Source organism: Oryzias melastigma, linkage group LG21, assembly GCF_002922805.2.
Source record: "Oryzias melastigma strain HK-1 linkage group LG21, ASM292280v2, whole genome shotgun sequence".
NCBI lineage: Eukaryota > Metazoa > Chordata > Actinopteri > Beloniformes > Adrianichthyidae > Oryzias > Oryzias melastigma.
The window spans coordinates 5,758,245-5,772,064 of record NC_050532.1 but is presented as its reverse complement, the minus strand read 5'-3'; the positions used below and the strand labels follow the sequence as shown (position 1 = coordinate 5,772,064).

At 38.6% G+C, this 13,820-nt stretch overlaps 1 protein-coding gene across 1 annotated transcript in view; it reads left to right on the top strand.

The window, feature by feature from the left end:
- nalcn (sodium leak channel, non-selective) overlaps nucleotides 1-13,820 on the top strand; it is a gene marked incomplete in the record, with an annotated part of 79,600 nt that overhangs the window by 42,004 nt on the left and 23,776 nt on the right. Inside the window, 2 exon segments of the mRNA XM_024287321.2 lie at nucleotides 2,110-2,247; nucleotides 2,964-3,038. Of these exon segments, the coding sequence (XP_024143089.1) occupies nucleotides 2,110-2,247; nucleotides 2,964-3,038 (213 nt within the window).

The following is a 13,820-nucleotide window of genomic DNA, read 5'->3' as shown; positions in this document are numbered from 1 at the left end:
ATGGAAACGCTCAAAATACCGGACCAGACCAGAATGTACTGTACCGCACCGCTCAGTGGAAACAAGGCTTAAGCTCCCCTTAACAAGTGAACTACAGTACAGTCCTGGAGGTTCTAGTGAAAAAGTGCACAAAGGACAATTAGATAACTTTTCATTAAAAGTCATAAATTTGGGGGTATCTTTGTACCTCTATTGCCATTTAGCTAAAATTAGTCAGTATTGGAGACAGCCAGACACACCTTTAAGCTGTCTTTCCTCTTACATTTTTTTTTATTTTTAGCCCCATTGTTGCTTGTTTGTCACACACACATTTATATTTATAAATGCATCCAAGCACACAGAAGCCATGTAGTTAATGATGTTTGGCTCTGCTCCCCACAGGCAGACATGTTGATTGGTTTATTTTTACAAGCAGACTCTGAGACTGTAGCGTTTGGGAAGGATTGATGTGTTGGGCTTCTGTTTAAAGAGGATAGTGCAAGAGTGCCAGTTGTCTCCAAGGGCCATTTTGTCACAGCTGGGTACACTTCCAGCTGTCTTCTACTGGGTAGGTAAGGAAATGAAAGACGGCGAGGAGAAATATGTCTGCAAGGTTGGAGATGCTGGGAGTCGGTACCTGGCTTTGGTGTTGTGAGGATGGGGGCTTTGGGGGTCCTTGTCTCATCCAACTCAGGATCTTCATAATTTTGGGGGGCTTCTTGGAGAAGTGGCTGCTTTCATTCCTCATCAAAGTAGTACAAACATTTTAGGTTACACATCATTGACTGTATATGAGAACAGGAGCGAGTGAGTGTGACGTCACCCATAGAGAATGGTGTACTTCTAGTTCCAAAAAAAATGAATGAAGTCAATTTAGGCACCTTTTTTTTTTTTTTTTTTGATATCGAAGTCGCCATGTTGGAACCAGACGTCGCCAGTAAGCAGTGATTAGTCCAAGTTGGTCTGAGTCATTGTTTCTGAGGCAACCACTCTCACCAATCGGGGGTGAGCTTGTTGAAAGCCAACACCCATCCCACTTCAAAATGGGCAATACATCTGTCAATCAAACATTTCGAACATTTAAGGTGGGGGCCAGCAAGTGCCACTGATTGGTTGATTTATAACTTGAATAATATATCGTGAAAAATAACTAGGATTAGCAAAAACATATTTTAAAAAGGCAACAGAGCAGGAATGTTTATTCTGACAAATATAATGACAGCTTTTTTTTCTCAATAGAAGTCTATGGGATTTTGGTTTCTTGGAGCCAGCAGATACTTCCTGCTTGAAATGCCAGAGGGGGAGGGGTCACTTAGTCCAGTTCTAAAGTACAGTCAATGACACACTCTCTTTTCCAGGTCAAATATAAAGATACAAGTACACTCCTGCATATTACCTCCCCATATTCAGATCTTAATACATAATTACATCATGAATTTACTGCATAAATGTAGGTTTGATAGAGTATTTATATTTTAAATGCACTTTAATGTAGATAGATAAACATTTTACAATTACTGGCTTTTATTTTTGTTGTCTGTTTCTCTATTAAAATGTTAGTCTAATCTGGTTAAAGTCCTATTAGTTATCATGCACCAAGGTGTGTGAAATTTGATCTTTGCATTTGACCCATCTGCTGGGGGAGTGGTGAGCTGCAGACACAGCTGAGCCCAGGAACCATTTGGTGGTTTAACCCCCCAATCCAACCCCTTAATGCTGAGTATCAAGCAGGGAGGAACTGGGCCTATTTTTAGAATCTGTGGTGTGACTTTCCCTGAATTTGAACTCACGACCTTCCAGTCTCAGGGCAGATACTCTACTATTGACTCCTGATATTGCATACGAACATTCTTAGAATGATAAAAAAAAAACACGTCTGACTCTTTCTCTTATTCTTTGTCAAGATAATCAAAACTTTAGTAATCATGCTGGTGAGACACAGTCAGGGGGTGGGAGGTTGCACACTAACCGTGTTATATGCTCTAATGTTTTGTCTCTTAGCAGTGCCCTGAGTCTATTTGTTTTTCATACCTCTCTGTACTGCTGCTTTCCTGTGTTGTGTACCTTCTGGCCTTTTTAGCCTTTAGCATCCTCCAGGTTCTCCTGTCATGTCTTTTTTTCTCCCTGCAGGCATTCATGTCAATGTTCCAGATCCTTACCCAGGAAGGCTGGATAGATGTGATGGACCAGACTTTGGTGGCTGTTGGACGGATGTGGGCTCCAGTTGTTGCTATTTACTTCATCCTCTATCATCTCTTTGCTACTCTGGTGAGCAGGAATCCGTTGATTAAAGAAGCATGATTCTTCTTGTTCTTTTTTAACTGTAAATAATTTTCTTTTTATCAGTAAAGAAAAAAATGGAGGGCACAACTGGGTCAAAGTCCCTTTTAATGTGATCCATTAGTGCCCTGTTCTTCTAATGTCCAATCTGTCTGATTGATGATCAGACTTGAATGTGCGTTTGTCCCCCTGATAAAGCAGTGAGACTGTCTTTCTTAGGTTGTATTCAGACTGGATGCATTTCGTTCACTTAAAGTGAACCAGTTAATTTCCCCCAATAATTCAGAACACATTTTCAGTCTGAATACACCCATGTGGCCCAGGAGCCGCCCTCTGACCCATCTTTTGAGGTGATCTTGGTTTGTTTCCAATCAGACTCAGCTTGTGTTCACTCTGAGTTTCTTCCACGTACAAACGTGGAGCAAGAATGAGTCACACCAACTCGTTGAAATTTGGTTGGATGAATGCCGGCTCATCCCCAAACACGGGGTTTAGGACTCAATACTTTTTGGACCAACAGACTTTCGCAGTTTGAATACACCCCAAGAGTCACACCTCTCTCTAGCAAACAGAGATGACAGTGCTAATAAAAACACGTAGAGCCTGCATTGTTCTGCTTTATTATTCTTCAATATGGTTCTTAAATGTTCATTTTGTAAATCTATTCAACAATTGTATTTATATGTACTCATGCTGCCTTTTAGATTCTGCTGAGTCTTTTTGTGGCTGTTATCTTGGACAATCTTGAGTTGGATGAGGACTTAAAGAAGCTCAAACAGGTAAGAGGCCTGTTGCTTTTGCAGGCGAAACACTTGGGATTTTTTTTTTCAAAAAGCACTAATTATTTAATTTACCATTTTAATTCAGTTGCAGTTAACACTTCATGAGGACAAAACACACTGGAATTTTTTTAAATGTATTTAAAGGCACATATTTTTAAAAAATTGGTCATTTGGTGTCATTCATTAAACAGACAGTGTCAAACTAGTTCCACATAATAGCTGCACAGTTTCTGTTTTCTGCCATTTATTCCTCAACTATTAGTTAGAAACTCATTGGCCGAAATATCCACTCTTACTTTCGTAAAATGTTGTGTACTTCCATGGCTTACTGGCAGGTCTCAGCTTTTCTGGACAGATTTCTGCCCCCATAGTTGACTGATTAGGTGCAGCCACTGTAAAATTGCCTATTTTACAGGCGCTTCAATCATGGATACAGAGACAGACTATAAATAAATTGTAGATGGTTATTACTCTGCTACAAGAAAAGGATTCTACACAGCTTCAAAAATCCTTAACCTAAGTTTATAATAATAAAAGAGTAAAATATGAATCTTGGAATAAATGTTTTTTTTTTTTTTATATATTCTAATGTATTGATTAAGTGGCTCACTTTGACAACTGTGATACATCATCAGCAGCAAGACAAAGTGACAGGGATCAAAGAGGTTTTGATTGATAATGCATAGTCCAAGAGGTGGGAAGACGGAAAATAATACCATAGACAGAGACTGTTTGTTTGCTAGGATCATACTGTATTTTATTTGAGTATATAAATGTTATTGTTCTTTTAGTTGGTCCTAAACATATTTAGACTCCAAAAATAGTGAAATGTCTAAGTTTAGAATCATTTTTAGGTCTTCAAGGTTATTTTTTAACTTAGTGGTGAAAATTTCTTTGACTCTTTGAGACTTCATCATCAATATATCTTCTCCTCTTGACTGTAGCTAGTGATTATTTATTATAGTCGAAATAATCCAAGAAATGTATTTTGAAGATTATTTTTTAGCTATTTGAAAAGCATTCCCAGTGGTCTTTGAATTATGACTATCATTTTAACTCTCCCCCAACGACCCCAACCTATTACCAGTGCAACAAAATTGGCGAACAATATTGGAGTAATCTAGCCTCATAGTCTTGAAAGAAAACAAAAAATACATGGATCTAGTCAGCTACATTCAGAATAGAGCTGAGTACGGAGCTAGTGGCTCGCTCATCATATTTTCTGTCACAAATAGTATCTTTTTCAAACTGCATTTTTTCGTCTGCTCCTGATTCACAACGGTTTGAACAAATAAATACTCAGAAACCCACTTTTAAGCTGAATTTTCTTTATATTTCTCCATCAGTAAAATGCTACAACAACATGTTCAAAACACCAATAACAAAATTTTCATCTGCCTTTAAATTTCAAATCTGTAAACATTTAATGGAGTGTATTTTTCTAACCAGGAGTATAGAAATGTGTCACATGAAATGAACCCCATGTGAGGGTAATGTGTCCAGTGGAGCACTAAATCAGACTGTGTGTATAAGGCCCAAATAAGCACTGCTTCCAGGAAATGTGCTGTTACAATGACATCATAAAAGCATGTAGGTAGAAACATCCATCATTGTTTGTGAGTCGATTGCACGCCGGCCTCCAGGGGGAGTGACCTGCATCTGTCAACTACGACAGACCATTTGTCTTAGCGTTGTGTTTCATGTGAGAGCTAGAATCAACAGGGATAACACAGGGACTTGTGGCGAGCCGCAGTTCTTTGCCTCATTGTGTGGCGTTCTTATTTTGTAAATGGAATGGGGGATAAATCAGTGTATGATTGTTATGGAGAACCTAAAAAAACTGCATTTTGGGGGTTTCCATTCACTTAGCTATCACAACACACTCATAAAATCACATGTACTGCATGTCCACATAATGACTGATTCCTAATGATCTGGGAAGAGAGAAATTAGGGATGCAGCTCATTAAAAACTGGTTTCCTCCTTCATTTGCCGAGATGTGAGCATGGTAGTGGAATTAATTTGGTCCAGACACAAATACCCAAACATTCATTTAAATATTCATTCATCTTCTAAACCCATTTTCATCCCTTTCAGGGTCACTGGGCATAACCTGGGTACTTGTGGGTGAAGGCAGGACACGCCTCCGGTCGGTTTCAGGGCCACAATCACAGACCTGTATACTCTCACAGTAACAAATTAACGTAAGAAACATGTTTTTGGACTGTGGGAGGAAGCCGGAGTCCCCGGAGAAAACCCACGCATGCACGGGGAGAACATGCAAAATCCACACAGCGGGGGATTTGAACCGAGGCCTTCTTTCTGTGAGGCAAGAGCGCCACCGTGCAGCCCTTCTTTAAGTTACTGTACGTGTTTGTTGTTTATGGTCACCTACTAATAGCTGTTGAAGTCTCAGTCGATCATCCTTTGAACTGTTGTAAAGGCGTTCTCAGTGGTTTTTTTTATTATGATTATGTAGTTTTTAGGCAAAATGTAAAAATATTTTTCTAGGACTTAGTTGCTGTAGTTCATTAGAAATTCACTTTTAAGTTGTGGGTGAAACTAAAATACTTGAAAGGAGAAACAGACAGAGAAACTTCACAATTTCCCTTTCCGCTCTTAAGTTCTCTGTCCGTTTCTATTACGTTTGGGGCGGTCCCTAGTTACATTCATGTTTTCTGCTCTAAAAGATGGGGGGGGGGAGGTAGCCATAAACCGATTTTACTTTCACTAATGTCACAGTTCAATACAGTAGGTTGGCGTCGGTCCCTTCAAGTATCTGCATTGTAACAGCACCACGTAGTTTCTTGATACTGAGCTGAACACGGCGTCAAGCGAGAAGATTACGAAAGAAAGGTTAAAATCACTCAAAGCAAATATTTAATAAATGTATATACAACCCTATCAGTAGTAACGTTACAAAAAAGGAAAGTAGTCAATCACTCTGAGAGGCTCCTGACCATGGTAGCTGTAATGCTCCAACCAATAGTTTGCCTTGAATCGGACTGAAACAGACAGATTTTTTTTAAATTAGTGGAGATCAGTAAACACAACCAGAATTCATATTTTTGAACAAATTCAAGAATTTTAAGTGCTCCATATTGTTAGAAAATACAGGAAGGGTCACTTAACCAGCTCTGGTTTAATTGTAGTTAATTACATTTATGAACTTTAGGCTGAAATGCACCACAAAAGGTAAATTACACTTTTTTTATATATATATCTTTGAATCACTGCTGACATCACACTACACGTTACTACATTTTCTGCATTGAGATGTGATAAAGGATGTCTTTTATTTTGAAAGGACTTCATGTGAACCTCTGTCAAAAGTTCTGAACAGTTCATATTTTGAGAAAAGGCTATTTTCTTTTTATGCTTATTTTTTATTTATACCAAAAATCAATATGTCATTCATAGTAATCAGAATAGCAACAATTAAGTATTAGTGCAAAACAGTTTCTTATTTTTCTAAAGCATGATTTAAGACTTTGTAGCTCCTAATCGTTGGTAGTCAAATAGCTCTTTAAGTGTTGAAGGTTGGGCATAGAGTAAGCCTGCCCTTCCTTCCCGATATCCATGTGTTACATGTTCTCCCGCTAGCTTACAGCCTCTCACAACCCCAACCTAACATTAGCGGTGCAACAAAAATGGCGAGCAACGTCGGAGGAATCCACCCGTACAATTTTGTACAGAAGAACATTGTGTAGTTGACTTCACACAGACAAATTGTGCTGCAGGAACTCAATAAAAAAAGGAGACGAAACCCTTTGAATATAAGCCTCAATTCAAACACGGAGTTTGTGTTTCTGTGCGCAGAGACAGTTAGTCAATTCAAGTATGCATGACAAAAGACTTTAAAGAGGTTGTCAATAGAAATTCCCATTTTTTGTTGTGTATTGGGTTGATGGTCTTTGTGCGGTGACAGACTGATGGTCTCTACCATCCAACAAATCAGTTCTGCCAACAGAGCAATGCAGGACCAGAGGGAAGAGCAGGAAGGGGTGGTGGGGGGATCTTTATCCAGCACTGGCAGTTATCAGCTAAATAAGAGAGGCTGTTTACCCCTGAGGGCAGTGATAAAAATGATAATGTGTGTTTGTGTGTACGTGGCATGAAGTTTCGGTGTTGTGTTACATCCCAACACACCCACAGCTTTATTTAATATGTTATAGTGTGTTTGGCTGGGCTGCACGGTGGCGCAGTGGTTAGCGCTCTCGCCTCACAGCGAGAAGGCCCTGGTTCGAATCCCGGCTGGGACCTTTCTGTGTGGAGTTTGCATGTTCTCCCCGTGCATGCGTGGGTTTTCACCGGGGACTCCGGCTTCCTCCCACCGTCCAAAAACATGCTTCATAGGTTAATTGGTGACTCTAAATTGCCACTGGGTGTGTCTGAGAGTGGATGTGTGTGTGATTGAGGCCCTGTGACAGACTGGCGACCTGTCCAGGGTGTACCCCGCCTTCGCCCTTCAGTAGCCGGGATAGGCTCCGGCACCCCCGCGACCCCGAAAGGGACACAGCGGTCAAGAAGATGGATGGATGGATAGTGTGTTTGGGTGAGAACGGAAGAGTCTGGCAATCAAATGGGTCCTAAGGCCAAGTATGTGAGTCACCAGCAGCATGTTTGGTGTTTTTTTTCTTTTTAAAGAAACATTTTTGAACAAATTTAAGAATGAAGGAAGCTAAAATCCTCCCTGTTGTGGAGTCACCCGAAATTCATAGATTCTGTTACATCAATGTTCAACAGACTTTCTTTTTCATTTTGTGGGTATGATGATGTTTGCCTTTGAAGAGACAATTAGACAAGACATCTTTTATTGCACTAATAAATTATTAAGAGCATAGCTGATAAGATAAAAATGTATACATAGACATGTGAATATAGTATCTTTGTGCTGGTCTTGTAGAATAGTTCTTTGTCAGTTTTGTTTTATTGAAAGGCGTTTTAGTTGGTCAATGAAAGATTTGTCCAGCTCTTTTCTCTCTTGTTTTTTACAGCTACAAATGTCATCAAAGCACATGAAAGACCTCAAATAGCTGCTTTGGAAATTAGATTAAAAACTGATTTTTTTTTTTTTTTTTTTAACTAAATTACTTTCACATCACTTAGCTCTGATGTTTCGTCTTTGCTTAACCCAGGAATCTGCAACCCGTGGCTCTTTTACTCTTTAAAAGTGACTATAAAATAAGAAGGGAGAAAGAAGAATAAAAATAACTAAACTCATACCAAACAGTTAATGGACAGCGCGTATCACAAGTTGAACTACAACATCTTGACGCATTTTTGTCTTTTCTTCTACAAAAATATCAAGATGTGTAAAGAGCCAAAAAGAGTTGACTTAGGAATTGGGTACCTTGTAAACCTCCAACACTCCCCAAAGGTTTTCACCACGTAGCCTGTCAGTGTTAAGGTGCACCAGATTATTAAGCAAATCTTTGTTTTGAAAAAATTAAGACATTTTAACTGTGTTCAAAAATATGTCAGGGGTCACTTAATTAGATTCAAGTTCTGTGGAAAAAAATCATTTTTTAAACTGTTTTCTAACTATTCTCCATCCATCCAGTTTCCTGACCGCTTCTTCCCTTTCGGGGTCGCGGGGGTGCCGGAGCCTATCCCGGCTGCTGACGGGCGAAGGCGGGGTACACCCTGGACAGGTCGCCAGTCTGTCTCAGGGCCTCAATCACACACCCATCCACTCTCACATTCACACCTAGGGGCAATTTAGAGACACCAATTAACCTATGAAGCATGTTTTTGGACGGTGGGAGGAAGCCGGAGTCCCCGGTGAAAACCCACGCATGCACGGGGAGAACATGCAAACTCCACACAGAAAGGTCCCAGCCGGGATTCGAACTGGGGCCTTCTCGCTGTGAGGCGAGAGCGCTAATCACTGCGCCACCGTGCAGCCCCTAACTATTCGCATGCATTTTTTTTCTTATTTTTTTATAATTCTTGTCAAATTATGTTCAGCTATGATCAATGTTAAGATCACATTAAAGACTCATTCCAAAAAAAAAAATTGTGTTTTTGCTTTATTTTTAATTTAAATTTTTCCGATGATGAAGGACATTTGTTAAGAAAATTAAGCTCAAATTTTCATTTTTGAGTATTTATTTATTCAAACTGTTCGGCATCAGGAGCAGACAATAACATACTATTTGAAGAGGAACTTGTTTGTTACGTAGAAAATACTCTGCAATGCCTGCACAACTCAGGGGTGAATTTCTAGACCTCTGCAGCTTTATTTCCTAGAAAACAACAAGGATTTTTTTTTTTTGGCTAAAAACAGCATAATCATAATTAACAGACCACCTGGAATGCTTTTAAAATAGCTCAAAAAAGGATCAGAGTGGGTCTTTAAAGCAAACATTTGCGATGATTTAATGGTTTATCACCACTGGTAGCCTGTCTGTTTCTGTGCTGCTAAAGTCTAACAGGATTTAAGGTGTAGTTTGACTGAAACAACAGACGGTTGGGGTGAAGTGACACGGAGGTAATTAGATCGCTGTCTCAAATGTGTAGAGCATGTCATATTGTTGTAATAAAGAAAACCATGGCAATCATGGAGCCAGGTAGTATACTGAGTTGGATCTTTCATTTTGTTCTGTGCTTGTCAAATGAACTTTGTGTTGTCACCCTCTGGATGTGGGAGGAAGGAGATGACGTGGGCAGAAGGACAGGGAGAAGAAGAACGTATGAGTAGAGATTAAAGGTGTTCGCATAGGTATGAATACGTGAGGCATTCTTGCTGTAGGAGTCTGATTGAGGCCTTTTACAGTCATGATTTTTTCATCGCAATTTGAATTCATCTGCATCGTTTTTATGTCTTTAAATCTGATGGTGTTTTTCTATCTGCTCTGCAATGCAACGTCTGTTATGTTCAGACTGAATATTCATTATGCCCAGCAGAATTCATTTTGGTGAAATGCATTAAGAGGGGATTGCATTTTGGCCTCCCAAAGATTTCATTATTTATGAATTAAACTAAAAGCCTGCCCTCCATTTGTGCGATTTAATAGAGCCAGGACTTAGTTCAGGATTTACCAGAGGGCAAGGAATGAGAAGAAGAAGGCTTTGGGAGTAGAGAAGGCAGGGCGTACTCCTTGGAGAATCACACCACAATGTGTTCTTTGTCACTCCGAGGGTTCCACAGAAGGAAATTCCAGGTCCTATGTCTCTGATAATACTAGCATCAGTAAGTTAGAGTCAAAAATATATTGTCTTCCATAAAAAAAAAAACGTCTGATAACAGATGAAGTATCCCCTATAGCACATGTGTCAAAGTCAAGGCCCTCCGGGTAATTCTATCCAGCTCTCCAAATAATTTTATTTTATTGTTATTAATGGCCTGATGTTATCTTACGCTTATTTCTAACTTGTATAAATTTGACAATATATGTATTTTATGGAGAATAAAATATTGAAAATAATTTAAGGTTTAAGTTGGTTAATTCTATTCCTGCATTTTTATCATTCATAATTATGTTAAAAAGTTATGGTTATAAAGTTTTTAAAAATTGCATTCTGTTAGCGTTTTGGACTATTTTGGCATTTACTAAGATTTTTTAGACTATTTCCGAGTACAGCTAATATTTCTGCTACATGCTAGCTGTTTTGGTTAACTTTGGCTGCTTTCAGCTTTTTAGGCTATTTTGGAGTTCAGCTAATATTTCTGCTACATGCTTTTGACTAATTTAGACTTTTTAAATGTTTTTTTAGGCAGTTTTGGAGTTAGGATAATATTTAAACGCTAGCTGTTTTGGCTAATTTAGGCCTTTTTTCAGTATCTTTGGGTATTTTGAAGTTTAGCTATTTTTTCGACTGCATGCTAACTGTTTTAGCTGACCTAAGATTTAAGCTAAGAGTTTTTTGGGATAATCTGGCATTTAGCTAATATTTTAGCTGGCTATCTGCTTCAGCATTTTCAGCTATCAGCTTCTGCATTTATAGCTATCAATTTCAGCATCTTCAGCTATCAGCACTAGTATCTTCAGAAGCCAAATTCAGCTTACAGCATTCACACAAGTATTGTCACAGGTAATGCTATATATCTAGTTCATGATTACCGGTATGTTTAAAAGTCATGGTTTTAAAGTTTTAAAAATGTAGTTTTAGAGTGTTCAATAAATGTTTATCCAGTTCTGTTTGCGACATAGGGGGTGTTTTAGATTTTGCGATTGAGTTTGACACCCCTGCCCTATAGAGTAACGTAGGTTTAGCTAAGGATCTCGAACAAGCGTGTCATCAAGAGACTTTCAGAAGATGGCAGATCAGCGTTAAAAACAGAGTAAATTGGGGTAAGCCAGCACCAATCAAGCTTTTATTGCATCAGTGTGCCCATCAACGCTTTATTCTCTGATGATGCAACAGTAGAGCCCTCTTGAGAGCTCCACAACCAACTGTTGGACATTTGCAGTCACTTCTATTTATGGGAAGCCGGTGAGGTACAGTCGCAAATGCTTTGTCCTGTTATATTTTGTGAGTGATGTGTTTAAACAAAGTAATATGAGGGTTTTTGTTATAATGGTAAACCTGGGAAGTATGGCTAATTCACGACCCAAACCCATATTTCTTCCACTTTGCAGTTAACTTTTCTTGTTGAGTTAAGCTTATAAGTGATCTGGATACCAGAGGTTTCTAGTTGGTCTTCCACCATCTATAAACCACGGCTCATTACCCAACATGTCTGAGAAGAGGGTGAGCCTGCCAACGTGTTCTCAGCCCTCCTTCCCCCTGGGTGCTCGGCTCCAATGACTCTCAACCCTCAGGAAGATTGTGAAAGATGAAGGTTCAAAACATGTCTCTTGGGTTCATTACAGAAAGCCACAACTTTTTTTTATTTTTTAATGTAAATTCCTTTCATTTCTGCTTTGTCAGCAACATATTTTATGATTGATTACTCAACAAGTAAGGCTTTGTCCTAATACTAAAATATGCAGACAAATTCTCAAAATTGCTGTTGTTCCGATGTGTTGGTGAGTGGCAGGCTCTGATGGCTGAATGGGGAAAAATGTAGATGACTGCTTGTACATACTCCTACGGGCGTTTGGCGGATGTGTGTGGGTTTCAGCTTTGTAGGCGGCTGTTCATCAGTTCCACATTGTTCCATTGGCTAGTCTCACATATAATGATTTGCCTTGTTTGTGTGTCTCAGAGGCACTTCACAGGACTAATCAGAGTTTACAGGAATTGTACTGAACAAAAAAACTATGCAAATGCCTGCTGGTGCTCATCCTTTTTTTTCCTGCAAAATACTCAAATTACCAAATGTGGAGAACAATTCCTAAATTATGTATGTTTTAACTGCTTGGAGGATCATTTGATTAGGTGCTGGGTGGTTGTTAATATCCAATGTTTGACTCTTGAAGGCTTTAAAGTCTCACTCCAACTATATATTTTTTTGTTGTAAAATCTGTTGCCCTGTTGGCGCGGAAGTCAGGTTAGCTAATTTCCCAGCATACCTTTGTTTACACTCTCTCCCGCTACCAGCAAGCACCTCACAAGCCCAAGCTAACATTAGCACAGCTAAAAAAAATTGAGAGTAATATCACAGCTATGCAGCCATACTGTTTTGAGCCAAATGGCTACTCAGATCAGGAAAATGAAGACATTCATGGATCTATTGTCTGCAAGTTGCTACACCATATTTGAAGTGGAGAAAGGAGACTTGGTCCATCCATGGTAGTTGTTGCATCACAAACCCAGTTTTTTTTTTTTTTTTTTTTTTTTTTTAACCACGGCTTTTGGTCTGCTCTTGATCCAACACAATCTGAATAAAGAAACACTGAGAAATGCAGTTTTAATATTTTAAAACTGAGAAAATTATTTTAAAATGTGTCCTCTTTCATGAGAAAAATGCTACAAGAACACTTTAAAACACTGGAACAACCTTATTTACCGCATTATTTACACATTTGTTGTACATATTATGTAACAGAGGTGTTAAAAGGGCATTGGTTGTAGTCCCACTCCAACTATATTTTTTTCTATCATAAAATGTAATTCTTTTAATTAAGATTATTCCCTTTTTAGCTAAAATTCAAAAGCCTGTGTGTTTTTTTAACATATTTTCTGCAAAGCAGCAGGATCTCATTAGAAATTTACTTTTGGGTTGTTTGGCGTCGAAGTTAATTTCCCAGCATGCCTTTCTTTACACTCTCTCCAGCTAGCGGCTAGCGCCTCACAAGCCCAAGCTAAAATTAACAGTGCAAAAAAAATGGCAAGCAGTATCGGGGATATCCATCCTCACAGTTTAAAACCAGAATTCAGCTTAGATGAAGAAAATGAAACCGTACATAAATCTATTTGTCTGCAAGTGATGGTTTAAGAATTGGAGCGTATAAGTAAGACTTTGTTTTGGGGTGCAGGGAAAAATTGATTTGCATAATATTGTAACATTTCATTTGGGGATACTAGTATCAACAAATGAAATATTGTGCAATATTGCACACTGAGCCTCTTTGAGCAGCTCTAAACCACGATCAAAACCATTTAAAAGTACTGGAGACGCTACATTAATCAATATTGGAAATTAACAGCACTTTACTTTCTCAGTCATCATACTTTTAAAACCTTATTGGTTAAGAGACATTCATTTTGTGTGTTTTTTTTTCTTTCTCATACTGAAAAATATTTTGTTGTGGAAATCAGACAATATTGTCAGTTCCCTTTAAGAACAATTATTACTTAACTTATCAAAACAAAAGAACCATGAATTTCCTAGGGTAAATGCAACTTGTATGAGATACAGTTTCAGTGCTAACCATAGACTTAATATAT